The sequence below is a fragment of the Anser cygnoides genome, chromosome 2 (assembly GCF_040182565.1).
Source record: "Anser cygnoides isolate HZ-2024a breed goose chromosome 2, Taihu_goose_T2T_genome, whole genome shotgun sequence".
Lineage (NCBI taxonomy): Eukaryota > Metazoa > Chordata > Aves > Anseriformes > Anatidae > Anser > Anser cygnoides.
In genome coordinates, this window is record NC_089874.1 from 67069136 (window position 1) to 67090893 (window position 21758).

Genomic DNA, 21758 nt, shown 5'->3' on the forward strand with positions numbered 1-21758 from the left:
AATTTCATGTCTCAAAACATGATGTTAGAATAATTTTCAGTCTCAAACAAAGATTTCACAGAAAACACAGCTAACATCTGACAATAGTGGTGTATTGGTTTTGGCTGGGATAGGGTGATGGTTGAACCAGATGATCTTGGAGGTCCTTTTCCAACCCTAATGATTCTGTGATTCAGTATTAATTTTTTTCATATTAATTTGTATGGTGTTATATTTTGGATTTGTGACCAGAACAGCACTGATAAGACACTGATGTTTTAGCTATTGCTGAGCAGTGCTTGTACAGCATCAAGGCCTTTTCTGTTTCTCACGCTGCCCTGCCAGTAAGTAAGCTGTATGTGCACAAGAATTTCTGGGGGACACATCTGCGACAGCTGTCCACAGAGGATCAAAGGGATATTTCATTCCATATGAAGTCACGCTTAGCAATAAAAGCTGAGGGAAAGGAGGAAGGGGAGGATGTCTGGAGTTATAGCATTTGTATTCTCAAGTAACTGTTATGAGTGACAAAGCCTTGACTTTTCTCGAAATCGCTAAATATTTGCCTACTGATAGAAAACAGTGAATTCCTTATTTTGCTTTGCTTGCCCATGCAGCTTTTGCTTTAACTATTAAGCTGTTTTAATTTCAACACATTATTTTTTTTCACTTTTACCCTTCTGATTCTCTTCCCCCATCCCACTGTGAGGGGAGTGCACGAGTGGCTGTGCAGTGCTTAGCTGCCTACTGGGGTCAACCCAAGACACATGGAATAAACTTCCAAGACAACATCAGTAAAATAAATTTCAGTTCATACCCTAAAACACGAAACTGTTTAAATAGGGAGAATTTTTATTTAACTTCTTTTTTAATATGTATATTTTTAAGTTAAATGTTTTTACTAGCATTCAAGAACTCTGTCAAGGAAAATTACTTGTGCCTTGAAATTAATTCCAACCAAAACATTTCTGCATTTCAGATTATCTCAAAGATCAAATAGAAATGTAACTTGTTGGAAGACAAAGTCTAGAATGCATTATTTCGAAGAGAAAAAAAAATCTAGTTAATTCAAAAGTAAAGTACTATTTAACTTAAAAGAACATGAAATAACAAATTCATACTTACATTGAAAGAATTGGTGCTACACTGTCCAAAGAGGCTATCAGAATTCCTATTTCACAAATACCAGCAGTGAGGAGCAGAGCCCACGTTGGTTCTCCATTTGCTTTTCCATGACCAAATACCTAGTTCAATTCAAGTATACAGTAAAACTGGGGAAAGGTGCATTTTATACTATTGTGAAGCATATTGCAGATTGTGACCTAACTAACTTGAACCTAAACCAGTAATTAGTTACAAAGGAAAACAAGAAAATCTATACCATAAAACAAAACAAAAATGTATGTTTTTCAACGTTGCAATCTTTACTAAAATAAACAATGACTACATTACATTAAAGTGCTACTGCAGCTGCTGTTGAAATAAACTTAACTTGAAATCTGAATGCATCAGAGAGTTATGCTTAGTCTATAAAAAGCTAATGGTTGAAAGCATTATTTTTTGTAATATACAAAATAGACATCAAGTCTGTATTTACAAACATAAATATTGATCCTTATTATTGGTTATTCCTAAAAGGACTTAGGAAAGCCCAGGATTCTGTACAAAGCCCTACAAAAAATCATCTAGCATGTGGTAATTTCCTTTGTTGTGAGAGCCATCCAGCTATACTGGATGATAGATGGGGAAACGCCTCACCTAAAGCTAGAGCTACATTCAGTCTCCTCCACACTCCCGTCTACAATTATAAGCACCTAAAGCCTCACTCCCATTTTCCGTAACTGCTTCCTTTCCAAATGTCTAGGTGCTTCACTTCATTCCTTCTCCTGTCTTCTCCTCTTCCCTTAGCTTCCTCTCATTGATCAGTCTACATTCCTTTATATTATAAAATGTCATTTTTTCTGCTCATGTTTTAAAAGAAGTTTTTTTGCTTCTTTCTTAAACACGTCATACTCTTGCTCCTGTATTCATCTCCTCTCATTTCTCTTATTGTCCACGGAAAGGCTGTATGACTCCAAAACTGTAAGTACCTTCCAAGTCTAAAATCTCTCTTCAAACATGTTTTTTTTTAATTTGTATTTAAAAAAATGCATGACATATGGAGTCATAGAATGGAATTAGATTCTTACATCTTTCTTGACTTCAGCCTACAAAATTGAATAAAAATGAGAACTGTATCTCTATGACATTAGAAGTTAAGTATCATGCATCTCCATCATAAAATTTAATTAACTTATTTCAAATTACAAATTGTCAGCACAATCTGGACTCAAAAAAAGTTTAGTTGTTTCTTAGCTTGTTCATTTCCATTCACAGAATATTTTTAATTTTGACTCTAACATTTATATGTAAGGACAAAAATAATTAAATTGCACAGAAACAGACATGTTCAAACTTTGGCCTGAAAAAACAAATGTATTACTGCACAAGACTACTACTGAGCTCCAAAACATTTCCTCACAGTTCTGGAGGAATAACAGAAATAATGCCTCATATTTTGTTAACAAAAGATAAACCACATTTGAAATATAAAGAAAAAATATTATCTCACTTGGATAAATGGTACAATGCCATCTCTTGCAATGGCCTGCAACAGACGGGGTGCACCAGTGAGACTCTGTAGACCAGCACCACATGTTGAAAAGAATGAACCAATCACAATAACCCATGGAGAAGGCCAGGCCAGTGTACCAACCACTAGATTTCCATTAACTGCTTCTCCAAACCTTAGGGAAGTGAAGAACAAAACAAAACAGTGAACAAATACACACATAAACCATCATACTCCAGAAGAATTTCTTTCGTAGCTTCTAAACTCATATCTCGAACTTTTTTGGACAACATCGCTTTTCAGCAACAAACACCACATCACATCATGCGCTATGGGATTTCCCAAACAACCAATTCATTATGCTGTATTAAAGAAAACATAATTGATTGATTTTAGGTATAGCCTTTTAAGCAGACACTGACATATGGACAACGAAATACAGAGAAACTGTTTGCATTGTCATGCTAACTAATGCAATTTAAAAGAACAACTATGACAAACAAGGTGGGGAGGGTGTGGAAATAAAAGAAAGAAGTGCTTTCATAACATAGCACTGAGTATCCAATCCAAACATAATTGACTTTATGCTCATTTATGGACATCTTAGGTAAAGCATGAAAAAGTACTTCCCCGCCCCCCATGGTAGTATATAATTTCTTTACGTTTTCATTTTCTTAAAAATATCAGAGAAAAGAAAAGGCTACAGGCTAAGAAAAATGACATGCTTCATCTCTTTTTGGACTGGCTATTGACAACGCCAAGGTAAATCAGATTAATATAACAAGCCAGTGTTCAAGTTCTTGCGTATGCTTAAGCTTGGATGCACAGCTACATACTATCTTCACTACATGGGAAGACAGGAAAAAACACTACTTAAATACATAGGAGAAAAAAAAACACACTATGCTTCTCTGATGACATATAGCTGCTTCTTAACGCTTGCACTGAAGTTTGGCTTCCATTAAAACAAAGAGTAGGTACAACTTGAAAAGATTGAAGACAAACACTAGAAATGTACAAGCTTTTTTTTTTCCCCATGGCAGATATTATGGCAATCCATGATGAAAACAAAACAAAAAACAGTCTTTGAAACAGACAAATCCCCCTACATTTTACTATTATGCTGATTTATTCTCATTGTATTAGTTCTGATTGGAATCCAGATTTTAACTTACACTTTTCCTTCTAGACTAAAAGAAATAAATTGTCTAAGCATTATCTCTTTCAGCTTCCAAACGATATCCCAATGTCCCTGTTTCATCAACCAAAGCAAATTTGTGCATTGGTCAGTATAAAAAGAGACTCAGAAACAGGCAGGGAAAGAAAACTGAAGTCTGCTAGCACATTCCCCACAGTATCTTCTTCAACTCAGTCTCTCAACAGAGAAATTTATAAAGATCTGGAGGTTCAGTTAATGCTTATCTCTATTAATTTTATGCCGTTCATGCTTCAAAAAGTGAGCCTCAGAAAATAACACAGATGACAACTAATCTGCATAAGCATCATGCAGCCAGTAGAAATTATAGGTCTGATGGTGCATTGCAGTCTTTCTGATGAACTCTGCTTGTCATGCAACTGTCAAAAATTCTTCTGCCTGCATTCTTCACAAATGTATTACCTCTCCCTAAGTAATATCATTCCCCTTATTCCACCTCAATAAAAATACTAACTATGCTTTTTCTCTCAAGACCATTTTATTATGAACAGTTCCACTTAAACATTTATCTCAGATTCTTCTTCTACTTTTTGCAGTGATACAGTCCATTAACATTTCCAGTTTTTGCAGCCATCTCAGCTCAAGAGATAGTCTTTCCCTACAGTTTTACCTAAGTGAAAGAAAAATATTCCACATGGATGTTTCCCAGAATAGCCATTTATGAAAATAAGTATGATTAACATAACCCATTTTCATACATGCTCCTGATAAAAGTACAAGTTGAATGCAACTTACTTATCTCTTAATATCACACCTTCTATACAAGCACCAAACAGCACTATGCAAGAGAGATCTGTTATTGAGACTGAAGGAGGATTACACTGTAAATGAAATCACTGTAGAGAGAAAACTATTTCCTACCCAGGGATGAAATTAAAATGTCTATGATAAACTTCTTTTTTTTTTTTCATTATTCTCCCATACAACAACTTTTTAGTTTATGTTCCCTACAACTGCATTTGACCAACAATTGATCTGGAAAATATTTTAAGCAAGCAGTTCATGCATCATGCAACTGGATATTTTCTCATACAAATATATTTGTGTCTTCTAGTTATTGAACAACTAACAATTTCTTTTGCTGTTAGTTTGCTTTAAGACTTTCAGTAGTTATGCTGAGTATAATGACAAAGCAATCTGCCAACTGAAATACGCTAAAATGTCTGTCACTTAACTGAAACCATAAATTGTAACTTGGAGCTTAAAATATTAGTAGGACACAGGAAATTTTACATACATACACATACATATATGTATACATCTACATACACACACTATATATGTGTGTGAATAGACAGATATTTAAAATTTCAGTTTAGATTTCATTAATTTTATATTCAGACAACTCAAACGACTTTTTATTGAAATTCTATAATGTACTATACCTACAGAATGTCCACTAGAAAAAAAAAAGCCACAGAACAAAGGATACAAATAAAAGAAGTAGTTGAAATAGCTAAAATTGTTCCAGTAGGAATAGATTTCTGAGCATCCTTAAGATCGCCAGATCTGTTTGAACCTGCCATAATACCTGGAGAAAAAAAAAAGTCACAAAAACACGGAATATTAATTTCATTTAAATAAGCAATACCTCTCTGACCTGGACAGGAGGGGTTGATGGGCAGAGGCCAATGGGATGAGGTTCAACATGGCTAAGTGCCGGGTCCTGCACTTTGGCCACAACTACCCCATGCAGCACTACAGGCAGAGTGGCTGGAAAGCTGTGCAGAGGAAAAGGATCTGGGGGTGTTGGTCAATGCTCGCCTGAACATGAGCCGGCCGTGTGCCCAGGTGGACAACACAAGGACAACAGCATGCTGGCTTGTATCAGGAACAGTGTAGCCAGCAGGAACAGGAAGGTGATCGTACCCCTGTACTCTGCTCTGGTGAGGCCGCACCCCAAGTACTGTGTTCAGTTTTGGGCCCTTCAGTACAAGAAGGGCATTGAGGCCCTGGAACGTGTCCAGAGAAGGGCTTCGAAGCTGGTGAAGGGTCTGGAGCACAAGTCCTATGGGGAGCGGCTGAGGGAACTGGGGTTGTTTAGTCTGGAGAAGAGCAGGCTCAGGGGAGACCTTAGGGCTCTCTACAGCTACCTGAAAGGAAGCTGTAGGGAGCTGGGGGTCAGCCTCTTCTCACAGGTAACTAGCGATAGGACTAGAGGGAACGGCCTCAAGTTGCACTGTGGGAGGTTTAGGTTGGAAATTAGGAGACCTTCATTTGATTCAGAAGTTTGTGTTACCACCCATCATGAAATTCCAGAAGGCTCAGAAAAAAGTCAATCATTTTTAGAAAAGGGAAATATGCAAGAGTAGCAAAATGTAGGAGATGGATGTTTTAAACTAATAAGGGTTTAGAAATTTTAACCAGTGTGACCAAATGTACTAACTTTCTACTAAACACACCACACACAATAACATATGTAAGCAAATCAATTAATAATAACTACAGAAACAAAAGGAAAGGAGCAGGCATGAAGTACAGAGGAATGGTCAGGGGATCACAGTCATACATTTGTGTTTGAACCTAAATACAGAACAAAAATCACTTTCCAACACACTGTAAAATAATGGAGAAAAATCATGCACTATTTCTGCCATCTTTCCTAGAATTGCCCTGATCACTGTTAGAGGCAAAAAGGAGAAGCTAAGGTCAAGAATCCAGTGCAAAAGCACTGCCAAACTCTACACAATGAAATTGTAACCACAGGCTGGGATACAGTAAGACTTTGGTAAACAGACAAGGGTGGAGAAGAGAGATGGGAAACAGGAAAGAACCTGAAGTATAGAAATGAGAACAGTGAGGGGACAAGCATATGAAGGGACATCTCCATTTGGTATTCTTCTAGCAAATAATGTTGCACCTTTGCATCAGAATTCTGTTTTGTTACTTGATATTAAGTTGCTTGAGCTAGGATTTTTCAATAAAAAATGATTTAGTTATTTCAGTCAAACAAGACCTGAGGGAAATGATATAAAACTAACCTAACTTTTAATCTTGGTAAACAAAAAAATCTCTACTAGTCACGGTTGAAAAAAAAAATGGAAGTTTAAACAAAGCACACACAGTTCATGGCTTGAATACCTGAAACACCTTAATACCCAACTGTTCTCTCTCATGCATTTGAAGATTAACACATTATGAAGGTAAGAAATTTTCAACTCAGCTGCAGCTTATTCTGAATAAACATTTAGTAACACATGGAGCTTTCTTTTTATTTCCAGGTATAGAAATAAAAAAGTATATTTCTGTTTTATTTTCAGGTACATAAACAGCACTTGAACTGATCCATCAAGTTCTATAAACTCCTAAAATAACCAGTAGCCAGCTATGTCTTTCTAGCACCAGAAAATCTGCTACTTAAAACTTGGACAGAGACTAGGAATATCGTGTCAGCAATAAACATTCACACAAAAATATTTTTTCAGCTATGAAAACACATCTTCGTTCAAGGAAAGTAGGTATATCTACCTGTTACAGATGGGAAATAAATCCCTACAAGCATTGTGAAGTAGGTCATGATGTCTGTAAAAACATAAGGGCGTCCACCAATTTTCATGTCTTCTGATCCAGAAACTGATGGCTGATCTTTTTTCTCAACTATTGATCCTTTTTCTGAATAGGCACTCCACAGATTATCTACAAGGGGAAAAAACAATAGCAATTGTCAACTCTGTTTCATAATATTAAATACTGAGAATGAAATACCATTATAAATTAAATGACTTTTCTTACACAAAAGTCATGATGCTTCCCAAAACTTCCTTATGAAATGAAGAACGAAGAATCAATAACATCAATATCAGTTGTAATTTGTAGACATTTCCACTGTATGCCAGTAGAGATGCAGTGGTGTATGGGATGTGTCATAGAAGATTTTCTCTTCCATTAAAGAAAGATTCAGTTATAGAATTAAATTCTAATACACTTCTAGAACATCCACTTACATTGCACAAACATATGGGTGTATGATCAACTATAGTAGTCAAAAAAAAGAAAAGTATAGCAGTGAAAAAAGAAATATTTGCAGATTCAGGCAATCTTAGCATACATCTACATTTCTTGTTCTTAATTTTTGAGGAACAGGTAAAAAAAATGCTTCTTGGCAGCAACCTGAGTTGAGACCTGCTGTACAGTATAATCTGGACAATAGTTCAAGACTTGGCTGCTCATGATTAAGGTATTCCACATGGTCACTAACCAGACTCCAGAAGAGAACAGACAATCAAATTACTTTGTTTTTGTTGTGTTTTTTTTCAAACAAAAACAAAACAACTCCCGCTTCTTAAAAAATAAAAAATAAACAAGAACCATAGCTTTTGAGAGCTTACATTTGGAAAAATTCTAGTTATGCCCCTTAAAACGATGATAAGGACATCTAAACTTGACTTACTTTAAAATAAGATAAGGTCTCCTATCACATGCTAGGAGACAAAACAGATACTCTCCCTATAAAAGACAGATTCTATACAAAGGATTTTCCATCACGGAAATAAATACTTCCTATAGACTGCCAGGACAACAGATCTGATGGTCAATTTTCAGTCATCCAGTGCAACTTTTGGGAGCTGAGCATAGCATTCTAAGCCTCCACAATAGCAACATGTTACCTTGAGCACAATACGAAGATTCAGAGTCAGAGGTAATCTCCTAAATGGCCAAAGACAGAGTGGCTGTACGCAGATTTGGCAAATATTAGAACTAGTATGAAATAACCATAAACAGAAGCATGCATGAGAGAACAATGCAAGAGTAGAATAAAAGTTAAAAAGAAAGGTAAATATGAATTGCTACAGTGCAGCTATGTGTTCTTTCATTCAAATGAAGAACAAATTGATGTAAAGATGAAGACTGAAGCCACAAAAGCAGAAGTTAAGGAAAACAAGAGAACTGTAAAATTCAGGAATTTCAGCAAGTACTTGAACAGTGACATAAAATGACGTAAGATCTCCAAAATAATATCCACTCCCTCTGAAGTGTATAAAGGAAGTCTAGAAATCACTTTGTCACTGCCATTCAAAATCACTAAACACTTACAGGACTCAACAGCAAGCTTCCTTTGTTCAGTGTGACACAGACATGACACTATCCTGACCACTCCAACAAACATATTTGTATTTGTGGATGTGCACATGCGAGCACAAACAGGAAAAAATAGCTTAGAGATTTTTAATGTGTAAATCACTTTCTCCTTTCGTGAGATGTCTCACTGAGCTTTGTTACATTAAGTTCCTATACTCACGGTCCCCAAAGTGATAAACCAAGTGGACTTGAAATTCTGGGTGAAGAAAAAGGGTTACTTTCTAAAAGATGTAAACTTACTGTATACAGATGTCCTGTAAATTGTGGGAGGACTCAGCACACACTTCCTGAGACATCCATCTATGATATCTGAGTATTCCCAGCTACAGCCATAGACACATGGGTATTATTGTCTTTGAATTTGGGTAATTATTCATTCACACTGCTTTTTTTTTTTCCTTGAGTTTTAGGAACTGGGGAAGTAACAGCTTTTTAGAAAGAAAATTGTATGTCAAGAGTATTCTTGATGGAAATATAAGTGAAGGTGATCTATTTAATTTAGCCCACTCAGATTTCCCACGTGTTTTTGATAGATTCCTTGGGTGAAGAACATTAAGACAGTCATGGGATAAGGGGAAAAGTCATCACATGAATAATAAAAATGGTTCAAAGATAGAAAACAGGTAAAATTAAAAATAGATTCAGTTTTACAATGCAGGAAAGTCACCAGTGAATTTCCCCAAGAAATCATACCAGGATGTAACCAGTGCTTTGCAATGTACTGGACTAGAAAAAGGAGTTAGTTGCGAGATGAGAAAGCTTACCAGTAACACTCAGTTATTCAAGGTGGTGGAAGCAAAAGCCAACTGCGAAGAACTACAGAAAAACCATACCACACTCAATGACTGAACAGAAATAGATGAGTTTCTTCAACAGGTTAGCAATGAACACTGGTAAGTGTTTCTCTAACATTGAGCTTTCAGCAGACTCTGAACGGTTGTTAGAAAACTTGGCATTATATGATACTGGATAAATGAAATACACTTTTATATGGCAGTGCTGGTTCAAAAAAAAAAGTAAACAGAGTACATCTGGACAGAAGATGGATAGAAGGAAGGAAATAAAGAAGGAAGAAAAGAAGGGTGGAAGGAAAGAAGGAAGGAAAGAAAGAAGGAAAGAAAGAAAGACTGCTACAAAATAGAAACAGCAGTTTGAAGTTCAAATTGTAGCAGAAGTTAGAACACAGGATTGTATCCTGAGCATGCAGGGGGAATGTAAAGCAGCATCAAAAGAAATACATTTTTTTCCTGAATATTTTAAGAAGTATGTGGTAAATTATAAAATGCATAGAATAATAAATCTCAAGTCACAGTTCTTGTAACAGTCAAAAAAAGATTTACATTTTTGATTCTGAAGAAGTTGAATGATTTTATATACAAATACATTTATATACAAATGTCTCATGTCCAAGTGTTATATTAAAAGCTTAAAAAGACTGTTTTTTTCAAAACCCAGAACTGACTTGCCATACAGTGTCGGACAAACAACAGACTTCATTCCTCTATGTAGCACTTGTAAATTGGAAAAAGTTCTTCCTCAGGAGAATTTGAAATAACTATATCTGGTGTAAAAAAAGAGCTAAACATTTCATTTTTTCTAAAGCTGTAATAAACACTTCACCACTTTTTTGGATAGAACAACAGTTTTTGAACGAGTGCCTATAAAACCCCAGTGATCCCAAATCAAAGCATTTGATACTAAGCTTCCAAAAACAAATGGAAACATTAAAGGAAGCAACGCTCCAGGAAGCAGTCTTTCACGGAAAAAGATTAGCGCAAAAGACTAGTGACAGGCTAGACCACTATATTACTGAAAAGCTACAGGCCAAATCAGTACTGCCTAAAAATTCAGTGCTTTCTGACTTACCAATTAGAACTCCACTCATTATTCCCGGAATCCCTTGAATTTCTGTTACATTATTGAGACTAAAGTAGTCATCACACGTAGCATTATGTAAAGAGCTACTGCAGAAGAGGCGCCACAAGGTTGTAGTCTTTGTTTCATTATTGCTTTCAGTAAATTTGGCACAGATATCAAAGCTGCGTTTTGACAACGTACGGTTTCCAAGAAGACAGATGCTACCAAAAACAAACAAACAAAAAAAAACCACCATGATCCTTCAGCATAGTGTTGTGCATTAAAATATATTTGTCCATTAAATTTCCTCAGAAATACATTATTTACAATACCCGTGTAATGGGCTATACAACATCTACTAAAACAGTATATAGTCTCTCCACATAAAACCGTCATCAATAATCTTTAAAACACCAAACAAACATTTCAACTTTAAGGCAGCTATTTCACTTCCTGATTTTTTCTTTGGAGGATACAATCAATTTAAGCAGCTTGGCCACCAAATAACAGGAGTGAACAAATCATGATCTCTGTAAGAAAGAAATGAAATGTAGTAATTGGAATATTTAATACAATGACAAGCCTGACAAAGGAAAACTATAAGAAAAATTAAGCAAGTGCCATGCATTTTCCAGCAAACAAATATTTTATGTTAAAAGGTAGGAAATAAGACAGGACTATCAATCAGCAAGATCTAAGAACACTGAACTCCTAGTTCAAATACAAGTATCGTGTATGTTCTACACAGAAATCAGTTAAAGCACTTAGAAAACTCAGAATGGTTTGCAAAAAGCAAATAGCTAACAAAGAACATCAAACATCTGGGAACAATCTGTTGATAAGTCTTTGTTAAGCAACACAAAAAATGTTCTGGAAATATCTCCTCCAGGCTTGTTTAATAAAGTGATACATAAAAATACAGAGAAATTGTCAGAACAGCCAGGGATCAGGTTAGGAAAGCTGAAGTCTTATTAGAATTAAATTTGGCCAGGGACATTAAGGGCAACAAGAAAGGCTTCTATAGGTATACCAGTGATAAAAGGAGGACTAGGGAAATTGTGGGCCATCTCCAGAAGGAAGAACTGGAGAACTGGTTACCCTGAATACGGAGAAGGCTGAGGCACTCAACAACTTTTTGCCTCTGTCTTCACCAGCAAGAAGCTCTAGCCTTATAGCCCAAGTCCCAGGAGGCAAAGGCAGGCACTGGGAGAATGAAGAACCATCCACAGTAGCAGAAGATCAGGTTCAAGACCACCTAAGGAACCTGAAGGTGCACAAGTCCATAGGACTTAATGCGATGCATCCAAGGGTCCTGAGGGAACTGGTGGATGAAGTTGCTAAGCCACTACCATCATATTCGAGAAGCTGTGGCACTCTGGTGAAGTTCCGCGTGACTGGAAGACAGGAAACAACCACCATTTTAAAAAACAGATGAAAGGAAGACCTGACAGGACAGTCAGTCTCACTTCTGTGCCTGCCAAGACCATGGGGGCAGATCTTCCTGGAAACTATGCTAAGGCACATGGAAAACAAGGAGGTGACTGATGACAGCCAACATGGCTTCACTAAGGGCAGATCATGCCTTACAAATTTGGTGGCCTTCTATGACAGGGTTACAGCACTGGTGGATAAGGGAAGAGCAACTGGTATCACCTAGCTGGACTCATGCAGAACATTTGACACTGTCTGGCATGATATTCTTGTCTCCAAACTGGAGAGACATGGATTTGACAGACAGACCACTCAACGGTTAAGGAATTGGCTGGATGGTTGCACTCAAAAAGTCAGTCAATAGCTCAGTGTCCAAGTGGAGACAGTAACCAGTGGTGTTTCTCAGGGGTCAGTATTGGGACTGGCTCTCTTTAACAACTTTGTCCCTGACGTGGACAGTAGGATTGAGTGCACCATCAGCAGATCACCAAGTTGTGTGATGTGGTCACCGTGCTGGAGGGAAGGAATGCCATCCAGAGGGACCTAGACAAGTTTGACAGGTGGGCCCATGTGAACATCAGAAGTTCATCAAGGCTGAGTGCAAGGGCCTGCACCTGGGTCAGGGTAATCCCCAGCACAAATACAAGCTGGGTGGAGAATGGATTGAAAACAGCTCTGAGGAGAAGGACCTGGGGGGGGTGTTGGTTGATGAGAAGGCAATGTGTACTTGCAGGTCAGAAATCCCACCTGCATCAAAAAGCCTGGGCTGCATCAAAATAAGCATGGTCAGCAGATGGAAGGAAGTGATTCTCCTTTTCTCTGCTCTTGTGAGACCCTACCTAGAGTACTGTATTCAGCTCTGGGGCCCCCAGTATAAGAAGGACATGGATGTATTGGAGCAAGTTCAGAGGAGGGCAACAAAGATCATCAAAGGGCTGGAACACCTCTTCTATGAGGACAGGCTGATGGAGTTGGGGTTATCAGAAGGCTCTGGGAAGGTCTTCCAGTACCTACAAGGGGCCTAGAAGAAAGCAGGAAATTGTATCAGCAATTGTATTAATAGGAAAAGAAATAATGGTTTTAAACTAAAACAGCGTAGATTTAGATTAGATATTAGGAATAAGTTAGTTACTCAGCAAGTAGAACAGGTGATCCAGAAAAGTTGTGGATGCCCCATCCCTGGAAGTGTTGAAGGCCAGGCTGGATGGGGCTTTGAGCAACCTGGTCTAGTGGAAGGTGTCCCTGCTTGTGGCAGAGAGCTTGGAACTAGATGATCTTTAGGATCCCTTCCAACCCAAACCATTCCATGATTCTATAACATCTGTAAAGACGGAAAGAGGAGCATCAAGTGAAGCATTCATGTTAGTCAGATAAGCAAAAGTACACATGTAGTACACATTCATACTTTTGAAGGAGCTCAGGAAGCTAGTAACAAACAGTAAAAACATAATATTTGCCATTAGAACAAGCAAAAAGCATACTAAGTGACAGAATATTTACTTAGTGTAACATCCTGTTTCTGATAGCAGTCAAGAGTAGATGCCTTGTGAAGGGTATAAGAACAAGAGAAGCTTACAGGACACTAGTACAGCTTCAAGGTATGGCATCACTTGGAAGTCAAGCAGATTTCATAGAGAGCCTGCTGCTAAAAAGGATGATTTTGCCATTTTACTCTTTTTGCTTGCTATGGTATTTGATGAACTATTTAACTTATGGAAACTTCTTCCAGTTTGATTTAGCTGGAAGATCACGATGTAAATTAATGACATACACTATTTCAGCATCTGCACCATGGCTAAACCTAACAGAGACGAAGTGAGGTGATGGATAGCTAAGTGAAAGAGGAATCTGGTAAGCTGTCCAAATGTTAACAAGAGAAGCTAGAAAGAATTATTTTTTTTTTCCAAACCAATGCTAACTTGCTGCATGATGGTGAGTTTGGTGACCTGCTCACCATGAGATCAGCTTTAACATAATATGAAACCATGCTTGAGTTTCTTATTTTAAGGCAGACTCACCAAAATGTGAACAATTGCATTTATAGGAAGAAAATTTTTTTTTTTAAACAGTAATATATCACAGTAGCAGTTCCCAGTTCCCAGAAAACCAGGAACAGGTTTTACCTCTTACAAAGACCTGTTCCCAGGTCTTTTCAGTGCTACATATCTACATGATCCCTCTTTTACCTATATAGACGAACAAAAGATTTAAATATTTTCCCACTGGAAGTTCCAGTTTTTTAGAAATTCATGTTTACTTCAGAAAAGTGCCAATTTTGAACATACCTTTATTTTTCAATAGAAAAGTAAGTATCATTTTACAGTACAAAAATACTGCTTTAACGTTCAGTTTATGAAGCAACCATCAACACTTCAGAGTACTACAGAATCCAGAACAATCATACAGCACAAGATCAGTTCTGCATAATAGATGGCAATTCACTACAGTAGTTCCCAGGCTCTTCCACTAATTTGTTAATGGTACCATTGTTTACCCTCCATGCAGGAACAAATGCACAAAAATGTAACTTGCATACTGATAACTGGACACCAGAAAAAATTCTTAGCAAGCTGGCGATGTACAAAGTAAGGATGTTGAGGAGCAATATGCCACATGTGACAACAAAGCTAGATTTTAGTAACAAAAAGGTAGAAAAGTCTTCATATAAAGCAAATGAAATTAACGCTGCAAACCTTCTATTTTGAGTAGGGTGAAATGGAAGCTTTGAAAATTTCATTATCATGACGAAGTTTAAAAGTATATTACCTATGGTTCATAGTTACATTTCTTTGAAGGTTTTATTTTATCCTGTAGATTTAAGTTTTTCATTCATTAGATAAAACAGCTATATTTACTGTCAGCAAGACCATCTTCATGTTTAAGTGTGAATGGAATAATGGCCAGTAACATTAAGTACCAAAGAACTTTTTCCAGAGTATCATGTCTGGTGAACAAAGATTCAAATACGTAGTTCAGACAAGCAAACACATAAGTGCCTAATAAACATATGAATAATAATAATAAACTTATGAACATAAACATAAGAAACCTACCACTGAGGTCAATTGACATACATTTTTTTAAAATAATAACCTATACTACTTAATAACATCACTTACGGAAAGTCAGGTGGGTCAAAAGCAGTCTTAATAACTCCAGCATATATGGCAATGATGGATAAAATCACACAGGCAAGGAAGACCAGTGCAAGTTTGTTAACATACTTGACTCCCACAAAAACTACTACAGCCATCAGAATGATAATACATGTTCCATAAACTCTCATGTTATTCAGCATAGCCTCTGTTTCTTCACCACCGTCTTCTGCTTTAAATATAGCAGCACTTGGAGAAATGTAAGTCTGCAGGAAATATGACAAATTATCATACATATTTTATTACTTCACAAACAAGTTCTATCAGATGACAAAAGTGTTTATCAAAGAGCAGAAACAATTATCTCACTTGATCTGGTATAATGAAATTGCAAAAAATTATTTTCAAGATTTTTACTAGTACAGAGACATTGTAGCAGACTCAATTTTAACATACAATGAGTTTTTAACTATATGCCCCTCCTCCTTTTTAACCCTATCTATTATATAGATTACTTTGAAGACCTGCATGTACTCAAAGTGACATTATCAGCTAACTGTAAAGTTGAATAATCAGTGACCTATGTAAGGGAAAAAGGAATGGGGGTGGGGATAAGAGGATAAAACCGAGTGTATACGCTGAGAAAGAGGTACTGCTTTTGATCCAGCTTTTCTGCTAAGAACTTCTGCCTCTCATAAATTTGTGTCTCTGCCAGACAAGAAAACACAAAAAGGAATGGAGGAGGAGGAGCGGCATAACAAACATTTTTCAATACGACGGGTACAGATTCCATACAGAACCTATACTGTAGCCTAGTCTGATTGCTTTTCTTTCTCTTCTAATACCTTTACTTTGGATTTTTTTTGCTAAGTCTTACCAAAATTAGCATAGCTTTTTTTGCAGCTATGTATGTGCAGCACAGACACAATTTGTGGGACCATTTTTATTTAGAATGCATTAAGAAAAGGTGACAACAAATATTGTATCTGGTACAAATTAGTAAAGGTCAGTTACTGAACTGTTTTGTTCCCAATTTAAGTGGGAAAAAACGGACATCAGTCTTTAACGTGTTTATGTATCGCTGATCAAAGTTTGTTGAACTTCTTCAAATAATCATAAGTATAGTACGAATATTGACATACAAGAAACATAGCATCAAAGCATTCAAAAACAAACTAGAATACAGTTTAGGCCTTATTATAACTTATTTATGATTACTGAGTAATGTCTAAATACAGTAATCTCCCACAGTAGCCTGAATACAGCCACGAGACTTAATAGTACTTACCAACAAAATTTCAATGGTACCAAGAATGTACATTGCTCCTGCGAAGGTTGTACCCAAGTAGAAACAAAGTCCCACTGCTCCACCAAACTCTGGTCCTAAGGATCTCGAAATCATGTAGTAAGAACCTCCAGCTGTGAATTTAACCAAAAAGGTTCCAACCTTTCAGATTAGTAATGGCAATAGAGAACAAAAAAAATGAGTAACTCAATCAACCTAGATACATATTTGGGAAAACTGCATGAACCTCCACTGAAGTGTTCATACCAAACCTGTATTTTTTTTAAAAAAAAAGCTGAAACTGGCAAATACAGATGTTCACACTTTTTTCCTTTATTACACAAATAATTCAACATATATCAAATAGCAGCAATAGAATTCTTGCTGCGCTTTACTATTCTCTTCACTGATCCCTATTGATAGTCAGTCGTCAAGATGATAGCTCTGGTGCTGGCTCAGTCCACAGTGCAGTGGTTGATCATGACAGTCAGGGCTGTATAACCACCAGCACAACCAAGAAAAGGCAACAGATGATGTCTGCAGGGGACTCTTCTGAGAGGTACAAAGGCACCCATTTAATGACCTGACCCACTCTCAAGAGGTTTGTTGCCTACCAGGGGGGTCACATTAGTGACATTGTCAAGAGATTACCAACCCTTGCACAGCCTGCAGACTACTATCCACTGCTGTCATTCAATGTGGGCATCAGTGACACTGTCAAGAGCATCCAGAGTGTTTCACGAAGGACTACAGAACCCTTGGAGCATCTGTAAGAGTCTCTGGAACAAAGGTGGCTTTCTCTTCAACCCTACCTGTCAAAAGGTAAAAAAATTACCGCGGTTGCAGGACTGGTGTTATGGTCTAAAAAGCCAAATTGTTGGCCATGTGACCCTTGGAGACACCTGGTCTACTGGGGACTGGCGGGGTCCAACTGTTGGAGAGTTTCTAAAATATATCAGTATAAAGTATATTTAAAGCTTATCAGTGATAAAAGGAGGACTAGGGAAATTGTGGGCCATCTCCAGAAGGAAGAACTGGAGAACTGGTTACCCTGAATACGGAGAAGGCTGAGGCACTCAACAACTTTTTGCCTCTGTCTTCACCAGCAAGAAGCTCTAGCCTTATAGCCCAAGTCCCAGGAGGCAAAGGCAGGCACTGGGAGAATGAAGAACCATCCACAGTAGCAGAAGATCAGGTTCAAGACCACCTAAGGAACCTGAAGGTGCACAAGTCCATAGGACTTAATGCGATGCATCCAAGGGTCCTGAGGGAACTGGTGGATGAAGTTGCTAAGCCACTACCATCATATTCGAGAAGCTGTGGCACTCTGGTGAAGTTCCGCGTGACTGGAAGACAGGAAACAACCACCATTTTAAAAAACAGATGAAAGGAAGACCTGACAGGACAGTCAGTCTCACTTCTGTGCCTGCCAAGACCATGGGGGCAGATCTTCCTGGAAACTATGCTAAGGCACATGGAAAACAAGGAGGTGACTGATGACAGCCAACATGGCTTCACTAAGGGCAGATCATGCCTTACAAATTTGGTGGCCTTCTATGACAGGGTTACAGCACTGGTGGATAAGGGAAGAGCAACTGGTATCATCTAGCTGGACTCATGCAAAACATTTGACACTGTCTGGCATGATATTCTTGTCTCCAAACTGGAGAGACATGGATTTGACGGACCACTCAACGGTTAAGGAATTGGCTGGATGGTTGCACTCAAAAGAGTTGCAGTCAATAGCTCTACATCCAGGTTGGGACCAGGGATGATGGTGGTGGCAGTGCTTTAATAGCTGTGTGCTACTGTTGCACCAGGTGGCCAGGCACCTGTACACCAAGGATAAAGGTAGTATTCTGCAGCATCTGGATAGGACTGTCCTGAGCTGCTGCAGCGATCACCTTGAGGTCCCAGGGAGAAGGATTTCTACAAGGCTTATAATGGAGACTGTTACGACAGCTTTCTTCTGGAGCTGCAAAAATATCTTCCAAATAATTCGATGTCTGGTCACCACCTACTGCACCAAATGATACATATCTAAAAGCAGAAGTTATGACCTGTAAGTTTTACAAGCCTTGCATAATGGATGTAACAATCGGGCAGAAAAATTATGACTGATATGCTTCAGCTGAGAAGATACAGCAGCAGGTCTGCAAGTACTCACTGATGGAAGAGCTTGGCTTTTCAGTACTTGACATGAGGGTTTACCACATCTTCTGACAGCTATGAGACTCAAAATCAGCACTATGAAATGAGCTTGACAAAGGAAACAGTAAAGGATGGCATTTCAAAGTTTTTCTACAATGGGTATTGCTTGAGAAAGATGTGATCACTGCCAGCATTCAGAAGATGGAAAAAATTTTGAGGTGATTTGAGGGCCAGAAACAACTTTTATGCAAGCTCATTACCGTTTGTTTACAAAGTTTCATGTCAGGCAACAACCATGCACTTCAGCGATGACACCTTGGCAGAGAAGAGGGGAGTGCCCAAAGGACTGTTATCAGGTGGAGACATACTTTAATATAATAATATTCATAAATAATTAATTCTACATAGAATTGAAAATTTGAGGTCTCTAAGGAAGGGCTTTTCCAAATTTTATGCACTTCACAAAAAGGCATACTCTAAGAGGCAACACAGTCAGATCTCAATAAAAGTAGAAAATTTGGAGCAGGACAATTTATGGAAAAGCAGCCGTTGCACGAACACAGGAGCACCTGAACAGAAATGTTATACCCCAACTGGAAAAAGTTTTGTCACCTGCCAGTGGAGATCAAGGAAAGCACAAATGTAGAAGTCCAAATGATAGATTTTGTTCGTGTGTTTCGTAGCAACAAAACAGATGAGGGCTACGTTTATGACCTGTAAAATTTGATTACTGTACTTCAAAATATTTTGGATAACTAAATTCTTTGTTACGTTTTTTACTGGGGGCCAAAGATAACTAAGAGCAACAACATGATGAATTTCTGCACTTGTAATGCTGCATATCTGGGTTTGTATTGTTCTACTATATTTTATTTGTCTTTGTACTTTTGGTAGAAGGGTTTAACTTTCTACAGTCTCACTCACGAAAATAACTGGTTGTTAATTGGGTAGTACAAAAGGGTGAAGACCCTTGAGATAAACAGGACAGGTAAATTAGTAGGATGAAGTGTATATGGTTGGCTTAAATCCAAGGAGTACTGTTGTACAATAAGCAGGGATTGTGCTACTACCCATAACAACTTTAGCTTAGATAACATTTGCTCACTTAGCCTTGATACTGGGCCATATCTCCATTAACAGGTTTTTAGAAAATAGACTGAAAACTGTGAAGTACAGGACTGATGTCCTCAGTACACTGCCCTCTTGCATTTACTGTATTTGAATAACCGGAGTTAACCTTATTTTGAGAGAAATCCCATTTAGATTCAGACATCTAACCTGGGAACCAGCGTACCGAGAAGTGCTTTTCCATATAATGGGGTGATATTGTTCTTCTAACGCTGGTGTGGGTGCTTCCCCTCTTGGTGGTTATCCATAGCCAGATGTTCATTGCAGACCAGCTGCAATGTAATTTGTATTGAGATGCTACAAAAATGCTAGACTAAAATGTGGTAACAGGTTTAAACTGTACAACTGCTACAGAAACTATTTGCTTCTGAGAAACAGTAAAAAATTTAGACATTCTAGGAACTAATTCAGTATAGGAGATTAAGTCAAAATGTTAATGGAGCTTATGATGCTGTGACTAAGGGAAATGTTTCACTCCTTTGTTCTGAAGGCCATTCTCCAAAAAACAGTGCTTTTAAAAGCAAGTTAATTGAATGGGGAGATGACGAATTTTGAGTAAGCATGTAGGGATTTCCTCAAGCTGCTTGCCACTTGAATTTCTGCAAGAAGCATTTCAGATTTCCTCTGCCATGGAGCACCAACTGGAAGCAAAGAGCAACACAGATGAAGGACCCCTTGCTGCAAAGATCCAGTTCAGTCCAGCAGCAACCAGACAAACCTCCAAAGGTTTTGATGAAGTCATGGTCTGTGAACCTGGGCTAAAGCTTTTTTTTTTTTTAATTAACACACAGGCAAAAGCGTATGATTTGAAAATTATCACAGGAAAAATTAAGATTTTCATATGGAATACTTGAGATTGGGATGATGGTGTGTCTCCTCTGTATGTTGTGTATGTGGCTTTCCTAATGTGCATATATGTTGTGACTTGTGTATAGCTGACTAGAGTGAGATATATAAAGTAAGCTTTTAATGCTTTAAGCAAGCCCTATAAGTAAAACTTTTTAGAATGGATTTGGTCATTAGAAATATACATCTTCTAAGTATGGACTTAATGTGACATTGTGGCCTTCCTGCTTTCTCTGTATGATGTTCAGCAATACGCACTCAGAATCACAGAATCATTTATGTTGGAAAAGACCACTAAGATCACCTAGTCCAACCTCTGACCTAACGCTAATAAGTCCTCCACTAAACCATATCACTAAGCTCTACATCTAAACGTCTTTTTAAAGACCTCCAGGTGGTGACTCAACCACTTCCCTGGGCAGCCCATTCCAATGCCTAACAACCCTTTCAGTAAAGAAGTTCTTCCTAACATCCAACCTAAACCTCCCCTGGCACAACTCTAGCCCATTCCCCCTCGTCCTGTCACCAGGCACGTGGGAGAATAGACCAATCCCCACCTCTCTACAGCCTCCTTTAAGGTACCTATAGAGAGCAATAAGTTTGCCCCTGAGCCTCCTCTTCTCCAGGCTGAACAACCCCAGCTCCCTCAGCTGCTCCTCGTAAGACTTGTTCTCCAGACCCCTCACCAGCTTCATTGCCCTTCTCTGGACTCTCTCGAGCACCTCGATGTCCTTCTTGCAGTGAGGGGCCCAAAACTGAACACAGTACTCGAGGTGCGGCCTCACCAGAGCCGAGTACAGGGGAAAAATCACTTCCCTAGTCCTGCTGGCCACACTGTTTCTGATCCCAGCCAGGATGCTGTTGGCCTTCTTGGCCACCTGGGCACACTGCTGGCTCATATTTATCTGACTATCAACCAGTACTCCCAGGTCCTTCTCTGCCAGGCAGCTTTCCAACCACTCATCTCCCAGCCTGTAGCGCTGCTTGGGGTCGTTGCGCCCCAGGTGCAGGACCCGGCACTTGGCCTTGTTGAACTTCATACAGTTGGCCTCAGCCCATCGGTCCAGCCTATCCAGATCC

General features: G+C 38.3%; 1 protein-coding gene and 1 pseudogene across 5 annotated transcripts in view; one reads left to right on the forward strand and one right to left on the reverse strand.

Moving 5' to 3' along the window:
• The window catches only part of LOC106044342 (solute carrier family 12 member 7), a 78009-nt gene that overhangs the window by 26624 nt on the left and 29627 nt on the right, over positions 1-21758 (reverse strand). For all 5 annotated transcript variants that reach the window (XM_066992284.1, XM_013194308.3, XM_066992283.1 and 2 more), the window contains 8 exons: positions 16557-16687; positions 15293-15534; positions 10752-10963; positions 7275-7442; positions 5239-5337; positions 4542-4599; positions 2591-2765; positions 1105-1223 (listed from right to left, as the gene is read on the reverse strand). In XM_066992284.1, coding sequence (XP_066848385.1) covers positions 1105-1223; positions 2591-2765; positions 4542-4599; positions 5239-5337; positions 7275-7442; positions 10752-10963; positions 15293-15534; positions 16557-16687 — 1204 coding nt within the window. The remainder of the gene's footprint in view (positions 1-1104; positions 1224-2590; positions 2766-4541; positions 4600-5238; positions 5338-7274; positions 7443-10751; positions 10964-15292; positions 15535-16556; positions 16688-21758) is intronic.
• LOC106044343 (inositol polyphosphate multikinase pseudogene) lies at positions 17250-19463 on the forward strand (annotated as a pseudogene).